This window comes from Mytilus edulis, chromosome 9 (assembly GCF_963676685.1).
Source record: "Mytilus edulis chromosome 9, xbMytEdul2.2, whole genome shotgun sequence".
Classification (NCBI taxonomy): Eukaryota; Metazoa; Mollusca; class Bivalvia; order Mytilida; family Mytilidae; genus Mytilus; species Mytilus edulis.
The window spans coordinates 44305253-44328004 of NC_092352.1; the positions used below are offsets into that span (position 1 = coordinate 44305253).

General features: G+C 31.5%; 1 protein-coding gene across 1 annotated transcript in view; it reads right to left on the reverse strand.

Annotated features, from left to right (window-relative positions):
- Positions 1 to 18207, reverse strand: part of LOC139488445 (lysosomal alpha-mannosidase-like) — a 44815-nt gene extending 26608 nt beyond the window's left edge. The window contains exons 1-12 of the mRNA XM_071274045.1: positions 18046 to 18207; positions 15551 to 15653; positions 13595 to 13768; positions 12939 to 13132; positions 11739 to 11847; positions 11034 to 11131; positions 8874 to 8945; positions 6133 to 6249; positions 5613 to 5816; positions 4130 to 4202; positions 3343 to 3382; positions 2130 to 2199 (exon numbers count right to left, since the gene is read on the reverse strand). Coding sequence (XP_071130146.1) covers positions 2130 to 2199; positions 3343 to 3382; positions 4130 to 4202; positions 5613 to 5816; positions 6133 to 6249; positions 8874 to 8945; positions 11034 to 11131; positions 11739 to 11847; positions 12939 to 13132; positions 13595 to 13768; positions 15551 to 15653; positions 18046 to 18135 — 1344 coding nt within the window. The 5' untranslated portion in view covers positions 18136 to 18207. The remainder of the gene's footprint in view (positions 1 to 2129; positions 2200 to 3342; positions 3383 to 4129; positions 4203 to 5612; positions 5817 to 6132; positions 6250 to 8873; positions 8946 to 11033; positions 11132 to 11738; positions 11848 to 12938; positions 13133 to 13594; positions 13769 to 15550; positions 15654 to 18045) is intronic.
- Between the last annotated feature and the right edge of the window lie 4545 nt (positions 18208 to 22752).

The window sequence follows — 22752 nt, forward strand, 5'->3', positions numbered from 1 at the left end:
GGTATAACCCAAATACCTTGATGACAATTGTGAATTGGACCAGTAGTTACAGTAAAGATGAGTAATGTACAACTTAACAGGCTTCAGCGGAGGATGTAGACAGGATATCCCAAAGATGAGAATAGCTACACACTTGGCCCTTTGAGGCCTGATAAGCTAAAAATTAAAAAGTTAAATTTTGCTCTGGATATTGTCTATTGATCATAAAACAAGTGAAACTGCGAGCTTCTATTCACTGGTTATAGCCCATCCAAATATTTTGGTAAACAGGGAGTTGTTGAGTGATGAATCTGAATTTTTTTTACACGAAATAGCTGACTTATATAAACCAAATTTCAGAAAATCCTTATAATGATGCAACTAAAAAGTTCTGTCAAACTAATGGTTTAGCTTTACTTTTCCATACGTGAATACAATTTTTAATATTTATTTTTCTCTAAATATCATAGTCATCTATTTCATAACCATGACACACCCCTAATGTTTTAACATTGCCTGTGGTCCATTTGATTTTATCATGTTTATCAAATTTAAATCGTTATCTTTTCGAAGCCCCTAACAGTAAGCCTTTTGCTTTGTCATAGTTTATTCTAGAACTCGAAGCTTATTCGTATAAAGACAAAATTTTAAAAGTATTTTCTACAGATTTTTCATTTTTATTAAATACCTGGATGTCATCTGCAAACATACATAATTTAATTTCTATAAAATTGCTCTCTCTCCTGGTAATTTTAATCCTTCTATTTTAATGTTACCCTTAATCGCACATGCCATGGGTTCAGCCTGTATCATATATACAAGAAAGGCGCTATTGGACAAGTAATCGAAAAGTATCTTGATACAAACCCATTGGTTTTAATACACGTAGTAGGATTGTATAATAGTATTTTTATCCATGCTCTAGATTTCCCGCCAAATTAAAATGTCTTTAATACAAAATCTATCCATTCCCATTCAACCCTATCAAACGCTTTTTGTTGATCCAAAAATAATATAATTCCTGCTTCATCTTCGTTGTCAATATATTCTATAAAATCCTGAAGCATTCGTTTAGCCTCACTTATATTTCTACCTTTAACAAACCCTTTCTTATCAGACTGAATAATTTTAGGTAATACTATCTTAAGTCTTTCAGATAGAATCTTTGCAATAATTTTATAATCACAATTTAGTTAAGTTAGTGGTCTCCAACTTTTTATATTATCCCTTTCTCCTTCTTTATGTAGTAAGGTTATGTTGAGAGTTACTCAATATACTATAATTAAAAATTTCTTGTAGTAAACTTAAGAAATTATCTTTTATCATATTCCAGTATAAACAATAAAATTCTGATATTATACCATCTTCACCAGGTGATTTGTTCTATTTAAGTAATTTCAGTACCTTTTCTACTTCACAGGTACTGAACATTTCTTTATCTTCCTTACTTACCTTATCTATCATAAACTGACAAAGTTTTTTCGCCCTCTGTTTTGTCCCAGCCTTCCGTGGCAAAAAGTTTAGTATAAAATTTTACTTGTTCATTTAAAATAGAATCAATGTCAAATTATGAGTTTAAAAAAGTAATGCATATCTTAAACAAGAATGTGTCCCCAGTACACGAATGCCCCACTCACACTATCATTTTCTATGTTCAGTGGACCGTGAAATTGGGGTAAACCCTCTAATTTGGCATTAAAATTAAAAAGATCATATCATAGGGAACATGTATACTAAGTTTGAAGTCGATTGGACTTCAACTTCATCAAAAACTACCTTGACCAAAAACTTTAACCTGAAGCAGGACAGACAGAGGAACAAACGGACGGACGAACGGACGCACAGACCAGAAAACATAATGCCCCTCTACTATCGTAGGTGGGGCATAAAAATACTTTTAACAACAAACTGAGGCTAAATGTTTTTAATGACCCTGACAACAACATAAGGTACAATTACTATGTTAAGCTTCTGTGATAAAAATGTAACAGTCTGGACAAAAATGGGTAAAATGTGTAGTGTTTCCTTTTGAATTTTTTGTATGGATTACATATTCTTTTAAAATGTTGTAACAAAATTTGAAAGAAATAAACAAAATTTTTGAAAGGATATTTCCATTAATAAGAGTTGTGCATGGCAGTAATATTTACCTGACATTCCATTACACCATTAGCTAATCTTTCTGCATAATCATAGGCAACAGCTTGCTTCTCTGTACCTCTGTGAAAACAAAATAAGATGTAGATAAAAGAGAAGGAACAGATACCAGAGGGACATTCAACTTCATAATTCAAATTAAAAAGTGACAATCCTATGGCTAAAAAGGATAGGACCAACAGACAAACAATAGTTCCCAAAATAACATAGAAAACTCAAGACTATGCAATACAAACCCCACCAAAAACTGGGGGTGATCTCAGGTGCTCTGGAAGGGTAAGTAGATAACAAAGGGAGATAATGTTAGCTGATAAGCATCACTTTTGTATTACTTGATTCATTCCTGTATTTATTTGATACTGTCTATTAAGCACCTAATTATCATAATCTTTTTTTTTCCAAATTCAACATGATTGTACAATATACATTTTTAAAACTCACCACATGCAGGTTCATATATGGTCTATATTAAAATGGGAAAAAAAAGTTGTCTCCCATTTTCAAAATGGAATCATTTACTTAAAATTGCATTTTTCAATAAATTTTCCTACTACAGGAAAGGTAATGCTGTTGCATCAATATATGTTGCATTCATTTCAAATCTGATGAGGCTGTATTTGATTGTCAAACAGGTTGATTTACTATTTCAAATACTATATTTGACTTTGAACTTATAATGTAATTAAGGTAAAATCATTTTTAATCAATTTAAAACAACAAATATTTGTCAAGACTTCCTTCTGAAATTCTTTATAACATTTGTCTTTGCAGCAGATTTTAAAAGGAAATCTATCTGAGTATTCTGGTATTAAAAATATCTATTGGTATTAACTTCGAAAAATCTTGTCAAGATAAGATAATTATTATAATTATTTTTTTATATAAATTGATTATTTATACTGTAGCTAAATATCATGTGAATTCTTATTCTTGATGGGGTACTAATCATTGTGGATTTCACGGGTGAAGGTAAATGACGATTTCATGTGTTAAAAAAAACAAATTTCTGTAATGAATTTTGCATGCAGAATTGTCAAAATCACAAAATATCAAGTGTCCACAAAAACACATTTTTTTTCCTAAATCGCAATGAAAAGAAATGAGTCTATGGCTACTTTTTTCAAACTATACCAATAAAACTTTCTCCATAAATAAACAATTTGCTCATGCTATATCAAATAAATTTAATTGAAATAAATAACTTACGACACTGCATCGTGATGCTGAGCAACTCCTAATGCTTCCCCTGTAACATTATAAACAAAACTGTTAACACACAACTTGACAACCAGAACTAATCTATTCATCGAGAAACATAATTCAAAGTTCAATGCAAAAGTTAATATAACTTGGTTTTAAAAACCTAGAAAAAAAATACTGAAGTAAAGCTTTGAAGTAATGTGTTAAAGTTTTGTGTTATCAACTTTCACAAATCAACTCAATTACAGTATAGGATGCCAATAGAAAAAACATAGGTGATGGTTTGCTGTTTTAAACATTGGTATTCATTCATCCTTTGTGGTTTGAACAAATCAAGGTTTTAGTTGTTGGTGTATGAATATCATACTTCTTTGCTGTTGGTCTTCATGAAATAATAAAACTTGCAAGTTCAAATTGCAGGTTTACCTTAAATTAATATATTAATTGATTGACAGTTGGTGTTTGGGGCCAATTTCAGCACTATTCGCCTCATCATTGCAGCTAGTTTCTATTGATGGAGGGAGCCAGCGGAACAACCGCCCGTTCAGTGGGAAAACTGGCAATGCTAGTCAAATAAGATCCGAGATGTACACATTTTTCCATAATTGTTTTGTAAAGTTTGAACTCACAATCTTTTTTTTTTTACTGGCTAATAATAATTATAGATGAACTATTAACATCACTTGACCACAGAGGCCATAGAAATAATTAAGGAATTAGCTTAACTAATGGAAGGAAAATTCTAAATATATGAAAAAGTAATGATTTTGGGATATGACAATACTGTACTTACGTAAGATGTTTAAATGAAATGTGCTGTTATCTGTATCTTTTAATTCTGCAAGTCCATCAAGCTGCTTACAAACCTAAAATCAACAAGAAAGAAAAAAAAAACACTATTTATTTTCCTACTTCAGTGCGAAAGGAAATCTATTTTTAAGTTCCAAAAACAGATTGAATATAAAATGTAACTTTTTTAATGCTTAAATTAATGAATACCTGATAAAGAAAAATAACCTTAAGTAATTTGCATAAAACTTCATAAAAATTTTCAGCTAATTATCCCGGATTAGCATTATTTTTTATTGTATTGAGAGAGAACTTCTTACTTAACTGTTCACACTTTACGTATATTAAATTCACTGATGTGACAGCAACCTAATAAAACAAGATCTGTGAGACTCAGTAAACCCCCAAAAAATATATATCACCCACAATTTTAGATAAACTCAAGACACCATTTTTACATAAAATCTACAAATTAAATGACACGCCAGTTTTCAAATGGTGTTCTCCTAAGATATTTGATCCAGCATCTTGGTATAAAACAGGAATAGTGAAATACCATCTTGTTTCTAGTATTTATATAGCATCAGATCAATAACACAGTCTATTATAAAATCTTTCAGGTAACAACACATACAAGCAATGTATCCTCATCCTTCCATAATGCTTAAAGGCACAAAAGAAAGAACACACCATTGAGATTTGTTTCATACAAACTCAAATTGATTATTTCAGAGATACAAATGCACAAGTTTGTTAAAAATAATTTGAATTTCCTAATGTATATGTTCCGGACCATATGAGTATTTGGACCATACATGTATGGTCCGACCATATGAGTATATACTCGTTTGGTTAACGGGCTGGATCATATAGTTAATTTTTTCAATAATATGCATTATAAATCTTTATAAAAAAAAACAATAATGGCTACATGAAAATTTATTATTTACAATTCAAAGGCTACAAAATCATTTAAAAATATTAATGCCAACGTTAGTTTTTCGTCACTAATTGTATTCTTGCATAGGGTGACATTTAAATCCATATGGTACCATAGCTTTGCTTGGGTCCTGTGTCGTTTCAATGTGTCTACGGTGTTTTAAGAAGCTCTAGATCTAAATACCGTAACATGACTGAAGTACATCATATCACCAGATTACTTAAATAAACTAGGGTCCTTGCCGGTGGCGTCATTCATTTTTTAAAAACAAAAACACGTATATTAAAATTTAAAGTAAAACAATTCTGAACTGCTAATGCTAATTATATAAAGTTTCAAAAGTAAGCAAACTATTACACTCTTTATCGTGCATGTCGACTTTTACGTCAGTTTATATTAAAACAGTTGATAAAATGAGTATATACCCATACGCGTATGGTCCAAATACCCATATGGTCCAGAACATATACACTAGCAGTCAACAATTATTCTTTTTTTTTTATTTTTTAATACATCTTCTAAATACCTTTTAATTTCAATAACATACCTGTAAGAAATTATTAGTTTGTCTGACATAGCCCTTCAGAGTTGGCCTACTGGTGAAGTATCCTGTCCAGAAACTGTGTGGTCTGTGTGCATATGGAAAAAAATCATCTTGTTTGGTGGTCCATGTCTTGCTGGCATTATTTAAGCTTTGAAGATAACAGGATGGCGTGGAGTAGAACAAATTTACTTTACTTCCGTTGACTTGCTGAAAATATATTCTCCTTAGATAAAAAAGTCATCAAATTATTTACTTTATACAGTGTAGAAAAAGGAGCGTTTTTTAAAGGACATTACAATACTACAAAAAACATGATGAAAACACAAGTTGCTTTTGACTATAAGATATTCAATTTTGAAAGTACCCTTTTCAAAAACACTGAAAGACTTTAGTCATTAATGAACTATAACCTTTTGGAGCAAATGAAAGATTGGACTTCGTAATAATTTGTCGAATATTTAATCATGGAATGTGCCCCAATTTAGGGATCAGAAATATATTTTTTTTAATCAAACTAACTTACTCTTTGGTTAGCATATTTGATGAGTTTGTCCATATTCTTGAACCATGTATGGGCATTTTGGTAATTAAAATCACTTCCCATAGTCATGATGATGTTGTTAGTGGCATAATGAGAAGCCTACAAAAAAAATAATCAAAGTTGTATGACACAAATTATATATATATTAGTTGAAAAATTTGTAAGGGTTCCGTGGAACCCAGTGTCTCGCCTACTTTTGCTGTTAATCACACACTCATCGAAAATGATGAAAAAAATCAATAAAATTATTCCTCTCGATACTATCTTTTGATTGTCAGAAGCTTCTGTCCAAGTTTGGTAAAAATCCAGGCTAGTTTAAGAATCTTAAAAATGTTTTAAATACTTTAACTGCAGACTGTATGTAATGTTAACTGGAAGAAAAACTAAGTCCATTTATAAGTAAAATACGGGAAAAAAGGAATTTTATTTTTTCAAAATTTACTTCTAAATACTATCTTCGGATCATAAACAAGCTTCTGGCCAAGTTTCTTACAATTCCAGGATAGTTTAAGAAAGTTATTAAAATTTTAAAATCTTTAACCACAGAGTGAATGTTATGTTTCCTGGCAGAAAAAACTAAGTCCATTTATAAGTAAAATACGGAAAAAATGGAATTTTATTTTTACAAAATTTACTTCTGGATACTATCTTATGAACATAAACAAGCTTCTGTCCAAGTTTCGTACAATTCAAGGATAGTTTAAGAAAGTTATTAAAATTTCAAAAACTTTAACCACAGAGTGAATATTTGTGGACGCGCCGCCGCGGCCGCTGCCGACACCGACGGAATGTAGGATCACTATGTCTCGCTTTTTCGACTAAAGTCAGCGCTCGAAAAAATGTCAAGTAAACATTTTTTACGATTTTTTTTTATATATTTTTACTTTTGTTTTATTCATGTTGAAAGTACTCAAATGGTATACTTATTAGTTTTGAAAATAGAATTTCAAAGTATTGTTGGTTTTTAAAGAACATGTTTATATTTTGTGAAATGTGTCTCATAAGTCAAATTGATTTGTTTTAATGTTATTATATAATATGCATGTCAATCAATATGTGACACGAAATTAAATATACTATTTTAGTTACATTTACAAACAGAAAATTAGGCCACACCAATTTAATTTCTTGTTCTACGGATTTTTGGATTTCAAAATTTGGGGCGAGCGAGCGATTTGAAAATTTAAATAAAAAAATATTTAATTTGCAAATTTTTGAGGGGAAGCTTGAAAAGTAGAGGCGAGCGATTATAATTTTTTTTTGTAAACATAAAATAGTAGGTTTTGACAATATTAAAGCTTGATTTATCACTTGTACTTTGACATTTCTTTAATTTCTGAAGTATTTTTTCCCTGTTCACCAAGAAATAATTAAATCTGGTCTATGTATGACATGTATGTGTGACTGACAATGAGACAATTCTCCATCCAAGTCATAATCAGTTTGGGGACAACCCCTTAATGTTATAAATATTCCTTTTACATGTTTTATGAGGGATCAATATAAGTTATAATATATTTGTTTGTACAAAAGGGCTCATATTTTCTCAAAGAACTATAAGTCGTTCCCAAACCTAAATACAGACATTAACTTGTAAACTATGTAAAAGTTTCAAAGTCAATGAACCATGAAGAGGGGGTGGGGCTATATAATCTCCATGGAAACAATACTTGCAAATGCCAATAAATTTGCATACCAAATATCATTGACTTAACATTAGCATTTCATCTTAAACTGATCTAATCACAAACAAAGACATGTAAACTAAGATAAGTTTCAAAGTCATTAGACTGTGACTGATGTGCGAGGCCAAATATTATCCATGGAAATGAGATGTGCCAATGCTTATACAACTGAATACCAATTAACATTGGCCTAATAATAATGGTTTCCCTTGAACTGACCTAATCACAAACTAATACATGATAACTTAAAAAAAATTTCAAAGTCAATAGACAATGACTAAGGGGGCGGAGCCAAATTATCTCCATGGAAATAAGATGTGCCAATGCTTATACAACTGCATACCAAATATCATTGACCTACCACTTGTGGTTCCCTATAAACTGACCTTATCACAAACTAATACATGTAAAATAAGCAAAAGTTTGAAGTCTATAGACCATGACTGAGGGGGCAGGGCCAAATAATCTCCATGGAAATGAGATGTGCCAATGCTTATACAACTGCTTACCAAATATGATTGACCTACCACTTGTGGTTCACCATAAACTAGACCTAATCACAAACTAATACATTGTTGACGCCGTCGCCGCCGTCTACCTATGTCTCGCTTTTTGACTCCGTCAAGGCAAGACTAAAAAATTCAAGTATTTCTGTAACAATAATTTCATTTGCTGTAAAACAATACTATACACAATTTCAAAACAAAACGCTACCATTGAATGTCATTAGTTAACTAATTCAAATTAGTTTGATTCACATTGGAAACCTTTAACGTTCAAATGTAAATTCTAATTCGAATTGCAATGAGCGCCAAATTTTCTTTACTGTCCGAACAAGGTTAACTTTTAATTTGTATCAACAAACAGGGATTTTTAATGCGAATTAGCCAATTCGAATCAATTTGAATTAAAAAGGAAGAGTGTGTGAACGTGATTAGGGAATTTGATTTCATTTGATTCCAATTCAATTCGAATTAAATATTATTGTACGTGTGAACTAGGCAGAACTGGAGAAAGAGGCATTTGATTTGTTGTTACCTGTAACTGAGCATATCTTATGAACTGTGTGATTTTCTGTTGGACATTGTAATCATGTAATCTGTCATCATCCTGAAATAATAAGTAATTCTATATTTCTTAGTCCAGAAGTTTATATGATTATAAAGTTACAATTCTTATTTATTTGGGGATCATTATTATGACTTCAGCAAAAAGTTTGAGGAATTTGGCACAATTTTTAAATATTTCTTATTGGTAATAGTGGGTCCTTTAAAGCACACCAATGAATACCTATATTATATATGGAAACATAATATAGCTAACAAGAATGTGTCCATAGTACATGGATCCCCCACTCGCATTATCATTTTCTATTTTCAGTAGACCGTGAAATTGGGGTCAAAACTCTAATTTGGCAATTAAATTAGAAAGATCATATCATAGGGAACATGTGTACTAAGTTTGAAGTTGATTGGACTTCAACTTCATCAAAAACTACCTTGACCAAAAACTTTAACCTGAACGAACGGACAGACGAACGAACGGACGCAGACCAAAAAACATAATGCCCCTCTACTATCGTAGGTGGGGCATAAAAAGACATTCATTATTCAACAATTTTTCTTGTACAAATACCATTTCTGTTTTGTTATAAATACGCCTGTTAAAAGTTTTTGCATTTGAATTTTTCAATTTTTTAGGCCAAAAATAAAATATTGTTTGTTTCCCCTCACCCGACCAACCCGGTTAGATCACAGCAACTCGAAAAATTTTATTGGCCATTCTCGTCTGCTATTTTTTGTTGTTGCTATGTTTGTTATTGGTGATATCTTTCCGATGCTGTAGCCAATAATTGTTCGGTTTTAGTGATACCTTTCCGATGCTGTAGTCAACTAGCGTTTTAAATCAAGGTATTTTTGCATTGAAGCGTCTACATGATTCGGAATCAAGGAAAACAAACAAATGCTTTGCCACACGATTTGTTTGTGTGCAAGGGTGATCTTTTTTTGAAAATAAAAAAAAACTGAAGCATCTTTCAACCCGCTGAGTGCATCAGATCTTGATTTGCTTTGTGTCTAACCTCTTGTTCCTGTTAAAAGGATAAAATCTTAAAGACTTAGAGTAAAAATGGTCTGACTCGTGCTTTAAAATCTATCTACTTTGTCTTTGAACAGGTTGGGCACAAATCAGGAAATGTGGGATACATGTATTCCCTGCTTTCAGAGAACGTCCCTGTTTTCTGGTGTAAAAAAAACCCAGTTTAAATGGGATTTCCTTTTTCAATTTATGGCATGAAAATTACAAAAGGGCATGTTTTAACGTTATAACTGCATCAGTAGAATTCGTAAATACTTATTAAAAGTGTTTTAGGAAATACAAAACATGAATATAAATAAAGTGAAGCCTTGTTTCTTCTAGAACTCGAAAAAAAAACATACAAATCTTTGTTTAGGAATCAATTGACCAAGCTGCATGAACCAGGTGTAACTGAACATAACTGAATTATGTTCACTTCTATTCCCAAGTGATTAACATACTTGTATCTTTTTGTCATCTCATAATCAATGATCAAGGAATGAATTGGTGAACAAAGGAATTGTTTTGTTGTGAGTTATGCATCAATTTAGACTTGAAATAAGCTTGATTTTTTAACTAAAAAAACACTTGCTATCATTAAGTATTGTTATCATAAGTAGAATGTGCGCTTTTGTAGATTTCATTACATTAAATGAATAGGAAAAAAAAGAAGGTCCCTGTATACTGTTTTTTTTAAACACCAGAAAACTGTGGTGTACACTGAATTAGAATACAGGGAATACCCCACTTTTCTTGACTTGAGCCTAATTACCTGTTGAATTTTGTACAAATTCAATATAGAAAACCATATCAAGGAATAAAATAAAATAATTTGCCTATCTACCTACCCATACCCTAACAACCTCAGTCGGGAGAGGGGAAACAAAGATATTTTTAATGTTGGCCTTATGTTGGTGCCTTTTATACCTCACTGTACAATATTGGTTTTTTTCATGTTGGAAGATTGTACAGTGACCTATGATAACTTAAATCCACTTCATTTAAATTCTGGTGGCTGTTTGTCTAATTTGCAATCATATCATATCTCTTTTTTTTATATAGGTATGCCCATATAAAGGTACTGAGACTACATGTACGTGTGAAATATAAAACCTTACCTACCATAATAGGATCATCATTACAGTTGATATCAAAACAGAAACCTGGTGGTGGACTGTATCCATTAAATAGGACCCCTGAAAATAAATCTGCCTTGGACCCTAAAATAAAACGGTATAAAATTGTTTGATACTAAAGTGAAACATATTAAATAATTTTTCTGATAAATGTAAAATTTACCACTTTTTTAGAGTCAGAATTCTGATTTAAAGCTTGACAAACTGTGAACATTTGTCTGTAAATAACGGTCTTTTTTGTTTGTTATTTACACAAACTTCTTAGTTAATGGAATATTTACAACTTTTTACAAGATTGATTTAAAGTTGTTTTTTTGTTTATTTTTATGTTATTTAGTTGTTGTCTCATCAACATATCCTGCACACATCTCCCTTTTTTTCATATAAAAATATAAATATGTCAACAGAAATGCTAAACAACATTTACTATAAGGTTCTTCATTGCTGAATGTAGTATTTGAATGTCTACGTACAGTCACAAGAAATCACCTATTACACTTTCATGTTCCCCACACAAATAATTAACAAGGAAGGAAATATTTACTTCATTTTTTCATTTATTCTCACAACAACTCTACAGTTATATATCAAACATTAAAGATGAAATAGAAAGAAAAAAAATCCAATGGAGAGAGGTAAATGACAATCTGAACATTAATAATATGTGGTACATAGAAAATTTAAATACTACCTAAATTTTTAGGACTTCCTTTCCACATCATTTCCATGGTTTTTGTTTTCTTTCTCTGATCTATATCTTCATAGTCAGCACGTCCAAAAAATAAACCATCAAAGCCCATCTAAAACCAGAGACAAAAATGTTCAACATGTGTATTTAACAAAAAATGCAACATCATCTAGTGTTTTTGTGAGTGGTTTAGCTAGCTATAAAACCAAGTTCAATCCACCATTTTCTACACAAGAAAATGTCTGTAACAAGTCAGGAATATGACAGATGTTATCCATTCTTTTGACGTGTTGGAGCTTTTGATTCTGCCAATTAATTAGGGACTTTCTGTTTTTAATTTACAGTTCAATATTTTTGTGACTTTACTTTTTATATAATTATATATTAATAAAAAATAACCAAATGATTGGAAAATATATGTGCAGAAAATTATACAAAATTCCAGTCAGACAATTACCTTTTTCCACTCATAAGTGGCTAAAAAGTTCAGAAAATCTCAAATGTTCATAGAAGGGTTTTTGATAAACACATGCATTGGTGATGGACTTTGTAGAAAAATAATATAATTATCTCATTTGTATGGAAAAAGCATGTGAGAGAAAATATCTGTTTTCCTTAAGTACTATTTTTTGTTTTTAAGTTTCATTTTCAACCCTTTCCTATCCTAACATCATTTTAAAATTTCCTGATAAGAAACTAATCGATACAATTTTTATCATTATGTTAAATTGATGAAAGGCTGTTGATAGCAACTTCAAAGAGAACAGTACATCTCATGTATGAAAATAAAAGAGCCATCCAATCAAAAAATCTTATAATTTACAGCTGGCAGTAGATCACCATATAACAGGTATTGGTATTCAAATGATATTTTATAAAATACATTGTCTCAGATTTGTATGGAATTCGATTTGTGAAGAAATACCTACTTTTCTTACTATTTATTTCTTTCTTATTACTGTAGATTCGTTTACTTTTATGGATACAAATTTACATCCATGATTAAATAAATATTGCTTTTTTAAGTATATTTGATTTTGTGGTTTTTGCCAGAGATTGAATAAAGGCCTATAAAAAATTAAATGAATACTTTGTTGAAAACTTAAATTAGCGGTTTCCCTATACACAAGAAAATTGGTATCCCATGAATAGTTTGAGGAATCGGCAGTAGCTCATAGGAAGTCATGCTGTATAATTTTTTACCTGTGCAAATAATGAAGCTTGTTCTCTTGAATGTCCAAAAGGATCAATCTGCCATGCAACTCGAGGTCTACCACACTCCCCAAAATTCTGTCGTAAAAATTCAAATCCCAGGGCATGCTGGTCTATAATGGCATTGTAGTGTGTGGTTGCTTCGTCATTCATACACCAGCCTCCTAGTATAAACTCTAATCTACCTGTCAAGTTATTGTAAAATTAATGTAATCAATTCTAAGTGTTTAAAGAATAGAACGGATAATTATCAAATCTATTGGGAGTTTCGAAAACTAACTTGTAAATTTAGTATTATACATTTTTTAACATTCATATTTGTTTTTATCAATGCTTAAAATACATATGGGTTGAATATCTTTATATTCATGTTAATTTTTGTTATATCCTATGGATAAACTTGTTGTTTTTGGGATAATAACTATGAAGAATTATTAGAATAGGTGAACCACAGAAATTGAACAAAAGATTTGTTTTATTGTCTTGTAGGTTGGAAAACTTGTTTGAACCACAAAATCCATTAAACAGTAAACAGTTCAAAATGTTTTTTACAATCATCAATTTTTAACCACAAAAACTGGTACTCACACCACATCTTATAAGTTATATCTATTTAATGAAATAAATAAATAAGAAAATCAACAAACCTGAGTTTACAAGTCCTTTGACTGCATGTCTCATGATATCATTTTGTTCATTCAACCATCGAGCAAAGAATGCTATTTCTACATAAATAAATCTCTTTGATGGATCTTGTAACAGTTCCTGAACAACAGAATCAAGAATGTATTGCACTCCAGCTCTCTGGATGTTATTTTTTTCTGTAAAAGTAAAATTAATGAGATTTTTTATTCTGATTATAAATATACATGCATTAAATACCTCTGTTTATTACTTAAATGGTTCATGATTGTATAATGTGTAATCTCACCTTTCAAATTTTCAACAATTTACATATTTAGTCTGTTTTTTTCCTTAACATTGTATCTGCATGGAACTTTCAAATTCTGTAAAAATTTCTCAAAATATCACGGTCAATTCTTGTTCAATAAAAAGACTGATAATTTCATTTATCTATATATATACAATCAATTTGGAGAAAAAATAACAATCTAACAATGTTTTCAAACAGAAAACGTATCTCATAAATAAGAATAACTTGATACATGTAAGGCCAGGATTTTTTAATTTGTTGGTTTACGGATCCGCCGACCCGATTTTTCCGATTTCCAGAATAAAAATAAAATTGACTTTTCATGCTTTTTTATTCCCGCCGACCCTAGCAAATGCATTATCCCTGAAAAATAATTAAATAATTTTTTTTTATGAAATGAAATGCATTAATCACTAACAAAATTGATAACACTTTCTGTTGTGAAAAAATAAAACTTCCAGTTTACGTTTCTAAAAATAGACAAATCAATTATAACTGACCTTGAAATGTCGTTTGCGCAAATAATATTGCGGAACGAAACTTGTTTTTAAAACCAATTACACAATAAGTTCGTTTCCCTTATTTGTCATCAGTCCGTAAGATCATCATCTCATAGAAATAGACTTGTCCAAATGTGGACAGGGTAAAGGCATCAAGTTGAAGTACTGAATATTAACAAATCATTTGGAATTTTCTTGTTTCATAGATAATGAAAAAATTATCGTCCATTTGGATAAAAAACGGGAATGCGAGACAACAGATTAACCCGATAATCTCGTTTTCCAGTGGACGAGTCTATTAGGTTTTTAACACGTGTGTTGAAACTTATTTTCGTACGACGTTTTTACATTTTTTTCTTTATCAGTTTTCGTGCTTGAAGATCATTATTCACCAAGTTTTCTGGAATTGATAAAGAGCTACGCGAATTTATTTTTCTTGTTTCTGATATGACGATTTAATTTCGTCTTTGTCCGTGCACCCCCCTTTTTTTTACTGTAATTTATTAGACAATGTCATGCGATGTTTATAACATTTGAGCAATAATATTTCATCGAACTAAAATTTAAGAAATGATGATAAAATAGCATAACAAACATATTGTTAGAAAGGTGAAATATATATTGATTTTGCATATTTTTCTGTCTTCAAAGATGATTTTTTTTCTTTTTTTTTTCCCGACCGACCGACCCGACTTTTTCATTGGGAAAATCCGTAAACCATCAAATTAAAAAACCGTGGCCTAATGTACATAGAAATGTTACTATTTTAATTATTGATTCACCAACTTAAACAAAACAATTTTGCACTTTTTCTAAATAAATTATTTCAGAATACAGGAATATGAGTTTGTTTAATCAACTGCTTCTACCTTAAACTGATAATTTCATTTAGAGTTGAAAAGGCAACAAACCAAAATAACACCCCTGAAAAATACATGGTTTTGTAGGGTTTCCCTTCACCCACTTAATTGAGTCCTAATACCACATTTTGTTTTGTTTATTGTTGTAGAAATGTTGGATTATTGGCCTTCAGTCACTAGAACAATGTAGTAGTTGAAATGAATTTTGGTGCAAACAGAATGACCCAGCAGCATAAGTTTACATGTGATTGTATTTCCTGATGATTGAAATTGTATATGTCATGTATGTGCAAAATGTATACCACCAACCTCCATAAAAATACTGGTCAACTGTCTTTAGCCATCCAACATCATCGTGTGTGTGAGGTACTAAATGAACATTGAGCATCCCATCTTTTCCTTTAGGACAGCTCTACAAAAGGAATATGATTAAAACTTATATTAAAGCAAAAATAAAACTTACTTGGATTTTGCAATGCACTTTTTATCATCCTACAGATCATGCAGAAGGTGCCAACATAATCAAAGTTGGGAAAGAGGTTTGAGAACTTTACCATAGATTTTAAATAAAGTGAACTGTAATGATTGACACAAACAATAGATATATATGTGACAATAATTGGTGATTTATACTGTGTACCTGATTGGACCATATCAAGAGAAACTCAACTGTTTGTTAATTTAATCATCTTCTGAAGGGAGGAAAAAAAATCACTGCAAAATCCAGGTAACCTCTTAGTTTTCAAAACAAATAATGCATATGTTGAGGGGGGATAGGACCTTTATCGAGACTCCGGGATCGGGTGTTTTTAAGCTCTGGATTTCGGGATTGACCCTTTCGGGATCCGGGAATTCTTTTTTACGAATTTCGGGACCTCAGGATTTCGTGTTTTTAAGCCCAAGATTTCGGGATCAGGACCCCTTCTATCCCCCCTCTATGTTTGATGTAAAAGTTTCACTGAACTAATACACATTTTTGTTTTAGGGCTAACTGAAGCACACCTCCGGCTACAAAATTTCTTGCTGTGTTGAAGACCCATTGGTGGCCTTAAACTGCTTTCAGTTCTTTGGTTGGGTTTACTCATTGTTTTCTCTTTGACACATTCCCCATTTCCATTCTCACTTTTATTTGAATTTTATTTATCAATTGCCTTATAAGTTTTCCGGATCCACATGTTTGTCTGCACTCAAAGTAAATTCTAGGTTGAAAAGGAGCCATTTCTGCATGAACTTTAAGATAAGTAAAGGATTTTGAGTTGATGTGGCAATTTCGGTGTTAGAAACCAAACCTTCAGCTGGTGATGTTGTTTGTGTGATCTCCCCAATCAGAAATCTTGACGATTACAATGGAGCATCTCAGGTACAAATGTACTTAGTCAATGTTTTATGTTCCAGAGTTTGGCCATGAAGCTTAGGCCAAACAAAAAAGTTTGCATGTTTACTGTGCCCCTAGTCCAAATAATTATGACGTCTGGCAAGGCTATACGTCCGTCCTAGAAATTTTTTAAAAAGCCTTGCCAGAGGTCATAATTATTTGGATGGTCCCAGAAAAAAATTAGATAGCCTTGCCAGACGTCATAATTATTTTGACTACTGTGCCCCTACCTCAAGTTAATTTTAGACCTTTTTTTTATTAAGTACTGTTAAATTCACAATGTTGCTACCATATTGACCCAATAAATACTGCTGTTCCACAATCCCAATCCAGCGCATAGCACAGACAAGGATTTGTATAGAGACACATCCTTGGTACAGAGAAGAAAATACCTTGAGGAAAACCGCACATTGGGACAATTTGTGCCAACAGGCCTTAAGATTGAGGATCAAATAAAATACAAATAAAGATAAATTCCTTTCCGCCTAGAGGGGGGGGGGGCTCAAATTCGTAATGGACACAATTTCGCCGTTTTATGATTTTGAGGTGTAAAAACTTCAAAGGATGGCTGAAATGGCAGAAATATGCCGATAAATTATATTTTTATAACAAATATGATTATTTTTGAAAATGAGACCAAATTTCGGTACTTACCGCAAAGGACCAAAAAACGGATTACGATTTTCAGCCAATTTCCTGAATGAAAAATAAGATTTCAAAGAAGTATTTCCTAGGGATTCTTTGACTGATTGCCCTAAATTTCAGTTTTTTATACCTTTTAAATGTCTGCTATTCATCTATGAGGGGGGATAGGAGGGGTCCTGATCCCGAAATCCCGAGCTTAAAAACACGAAATCCCGAGGTCCTGAATTTATATAAGTAAATCCCGACGTCCCGAAATCAGAAAAAAAGAATTCCCGGATCCCAAAAGGGTCAATCCCAAAATCCCCAGCTGAAAAACACTCGATCCCGGAGTCCCGATAAAGGTCCTATCCCTCCTCATCTATATAATGAAATTTATTTAATAAATATTGTTTAAAGCTGCAGTTATTTGGTTTTAAATAGATGTGTAAAAACGGCGAATATGTGTCCCCCGTTGACAAAAAATGAGGAAATTTCAAACACCCTTTAATCCAACTTTTCAGATGATTTTGTTCAAAACAGCTAAGAATATTTTGCATTTGAAGTTATCTTCATATAGAAATATCAGTATACTTCAAAAACATAAAGACCTGAACATATTAAAACTGAAGAAAACATGGAAAGATATGGCGAAAATGAGCACCCCACTCTACCCTTTCAGTATGCAACAATAAAGAACCAATAAACACACATATTTTTTGGTTAGCCTTGCACTTGCAGTCCCATTTGATTTTTCTTTTTTGTGATTCTAGAAGAATGCATTAAATTTTTAAACTCAATTACTTACAGAATAGCCACACTTTGAAGCACCAAAACAAGACGATAGGACTGTCACGCAAATTAAAGAAAACAAGATATGTGCGTAACAAGGAAACATTTTTCGATGCGTAAATACACCGGCTACCGGCTAGTCTGTTTGTTTACATATGTGGCCGAGAGGCTCCGAAGATTGGTAACGGGTTCTTTCGCCCTTAGTGTCCGTTCGCACCAAGGATTTGTATTGTTCCTTGTTCGTAGTAACATTTTTTATTTTCATGAATATTTGCATTGAGATGGCTATATACGTCTGATCTTTGAAATTCCAAAAAAAAAATATATGTATTTTATGCTGTGCAGCAGCACAGCATAAACTGCATTACGTTTACGGTAAAGAAAAAATCCGCGTTTGTGCGACTAAACACATTAATTTACTGTTAAAAGTCACCACGTTTGCGCGGATTTATTAAAAGGCAGTGGCTATTTGAACGGCACCGGCAAAATAGAAAAATGCTATTGCCGGCACTGAATAAAACTGTTGATTGGTGTGATTAGTACAGTAGAGAATGAAAAAGGATAAATAATAATTTAAAATCATTTTATTACAATATCAAGCAATAAAAAATAAGATATTGAAGATGTTTATAAATAAATAACTTATAACTTTATAATATTAATTAAAAGCATGAAAACACTTTTGTATTTATACATTATTAAATATATTTTTTTCTAAAATAATTATAAAAAAGTTGATTTTCAAATCTGTGTAAAATCTATGGTTTGAATATCCTACCATGTGATTAAAATGATGCTATGTTAACCAACATCATAAAACAGACACTTTTAAATGTTGTTTGCTACGAATTTCAAATGGACACACGATTTAACATTTGCAATATGGTGTCACCAACTCTTCATATTTATATTCAGGTGAATCATTTGAGATATACCACTTGTCTTGAGGTCTCGTTCTGTTGATGATTCTTCACAAAGTTCTTTGTAAATAGTTTGATATTCATCCTCTGATTTTGATTAGACTATCTTATGCATAATTTCTAATAGATATAGGAAGATGTGGTATGAGTGACAATGAGACAACTCTACATCCAGTCACAATTTTTAAAAGTAAACCATGATAAGTCAATGTACGGACTTCAACACGGGGCCTAGGCTCACACCGTACAGCAAGCTATAAAGGGCCCAAAATCTTACTAGTGTAAAACCATTAAAAGGGAAAACCAACGGTCTAATCTATATAAAAAACGAGAAACGAGAAACACTTATGAACCACATAAACAGACGACAACCACTTAACATCAGATTCCTGACTTAGGACAGGTGCAAACAATTGCAGCGAGATTAAACGTTTCAATGGTACCAAACCTTCTCCCTTTTTCTGAAACAGTAATATAACATCACAATATGATTTTTCCAACATAGAAAGACAAATAGCTTGAATTTTCTCACCAACTGTCATCCCCAATTTTTCGGTTGAACTTCTCGTCTAAAATTCAGTAAAACAGGAAACAAACACAACTGTAGCTTTGCTTGAGGTATAGCTTTGAAGTTAAAATTCCCCAAAACATTTCTTTCGGTCATGTCTTTGTCAGTTAATATCGCTCATACATTTTCCCATTTTTCATTCTTTAATTTGAATTTTCAACTATAATTGATAACTATAGTTGAAGTATAAATTCCTCCTCCTGTGTAAAAAAAGAACATACAAAAATGTAGCAACTATTTCATTTTGTCCATGCCCATCTACATACTGTGGGTTAACTATCAAATGCATTCCTCACGTGTCATATTCAATTTTCAAAGTATTTATATGAGTAACAGTAACAAACAAATTTAAATATAAAATTTAATTTTGATATTTAATTATTATTCTTAGAAATGGGAAGATGTGGTGTGAGTGCCAATGAGACAACTCTCCATACAAATAACAATTTAAAAAGTAAACCATTATAGGTTAAAGTACGGCCTTCAACACGGAGCCTTGGCTCACACCGAACAACAAGCTATAAAGGGCCCCAAAATTACTAGTGTAAAACCATTCAAACGGGAAAACCAACGGTCTAATCTATATAAACAAAACGAGAAACGAGAAACACGTATATATTACATAAACAAACGACAACTACTGTACATCAGATTCCTGACTTAGGACAGGTGCAAACATTTGCAGCGGGATTAAACGTTTTAATGGATCCAAACCTTCTCCCTTTTTCTGAAACAATAGCATAACATCACAACAAAGAAAAACATACGATAAAATATCAATTGGCAGACTTAACTCAATCAAAAAACGTATGATTAAACAATGAACGAATAAATTTGATCTGCGATATCTGAATACAAATGCACAGTTAATTAAATATTAGAGACAAACATTCATGACCAAAAAGCTAACAAACAAATTCAAACACAGGACATGACTGAGAAATATTTAACCAATCAATGTTCACTTTAGAAAAAAACCGGTTTTTTTATAATCTTGAAGTTTATACAAATGTTGTAAGAATAAGTGAAAAATTGAAGATATTACAAATAATGAAAGCTGGTGTACAGACAAGATCCATATAAATAAAAAATAACAAAAAAGCATTATAAACAGTATCAACAGGTCGAATTAACAAGAAAATACGATTTGAGAGTACTCGCAGTTACTGACAGCTAGTTAAAAGCCAAAACCAATAAATAATAAAAAATCATGCATCAGAGACTAAAATCGACTAAAACACATCACAGGGATTTAGTATTTTAACGTCATTAATAGTCAAAGAAGACATGACTTGTGCAATGCCAAAAATAAATGTATCGACAGGTAGTAGTATAGTGAAGAGCGACTTCTATAGAAATAAAAGTTAACGTGTCTGTGTCTCTATACATCTCGCCTCAAAAGATAATGAAATTTAGTTATGTTTTAATTTGCTAATGACAATATCAATATTAGTGCCAATGTGAACTATATTCAGAGATCTTATTACAATATTGGTACGATAACCCTTACTTATAAGTTTGTTTAAAGGTTCGATGAGTTTACAAGGATCACATAGTGATTTCCTCGCTTTAAGTACAATATTACCATAAAATTTAGGATGTGAAATACCATTTTTAATAAGCTTTCTACAGGTATAGCCAAATTTACTAATCAAATCTTTGTATCTATGAAAGAATTTAGTAAAAGTTTTAAGTAATTTATGGTATCGAAATCCCTGACACAACAATTTACCAGTGATGCATTGATTACGTTCGTTAAAATCTATGACATCAGAACACACACGGGCAAACCGAACGAGTTGCGATATATAAACACCGTATGATGGAGCCAAAGGCACATCGCCGTCTAAAAAAGGAAAATTAACAATAGGAAATGAAAAATCGTCTCTTTTGTCGTAAATTTTAGTGTGAAGTTTCCCGTTTGAAATTGAAATGTCTAAATCTAGAAAAGGACAACTGCTGCTGTTTATGTTAGATTTAGTTAAAGTAAGTTCGTTTGGGTAAATTTCTGAAGTATATTTAGAGAACTCTGGATTATTCAACGAAAAAATATCATCCAGATAACGGTAGGTATTTTTGAATGTATCAACCAAATGTAACAATGATGGGTCTTTACTGAGTTTGGTCATAAACTGAGATTCATAGCAATATAGAAATAAATCTGCTATAAAAGGGACACAGTTGGTGCCCATAGGAATACCTACTACCTGACGATACACTTTATCGCCGAAACGTACATAAATGTTATCAAGCAGAAAGTTTAAAGCTTCAATCATATCCTCACATTTCCAGTAAGTGTATCTAGCATACTTTCCTACAATTTAATTCCAGTGAGATATATTTTAATCAGAGCCGGCAAAACAGTAAATTTGCTTTTTTACCGGTGCCGGTCCAACAGCCACTGCCAAATATGCCTTATTAAAAAGAAAATATAAAAAATAAATTTATATAAGGCATATCATAAATCAAATTATTTTTATGTCCAAAAAAAGCGCATAGGTAGTGAAAATTTACAAAAGCAAAACTTTCATAATATAGCGCTTTGATGAGAAAAAAAGTTCGGTTTACGAGTGAATGTGCTGGCTCCTAAGTTCTGGTTTTGTGCTCGAGATATACGAGTTCAATGATGAAGAAAAAGTGTGTGAATTGATAGAGAAGATACTATTCATACACATTTTGCAGATGACCAAAGTTTTGTCTTTTGGAGTGCCGATTTTCAATTTTATAATAAGAAAATTTGCTAAGCTAGATAGATAGATGAGATACATGAAATGCAATATACTTTATTTAATGTTTTAAACATACGAATATGTGTCAATAAACATGTATATCAATAACAACCTGACTCTAGAGGCTTATCATATATTGTCGTTTAAGTTCATGGTCGAAATATTATATACATAAATTTTAAAATCATATTAATCCTTAGTATATCTGAGGCTTACATTAGATAGTGTGCATATATCAGTTGTGTCAGTCTAATTACTTAGACTGCATTTGTGTTTTTAAAATAATGTAAACATAAATGTATAAAAGTATTTTACGTTACTAATCCGGCATCGGCTAGAGAATGTAATGACAAATGTATTTTGTTCTGAACGTAAAATTTGGTTCTTCTATTAATGTATTTAATTACTAGTATGATCGAAAGGAAAACACCAATTTGTCGCTGACCTGTATTTCAAAATGTGAGAGACGATGATGGTCATCTGTTATGACAATTGTGATGTAAATA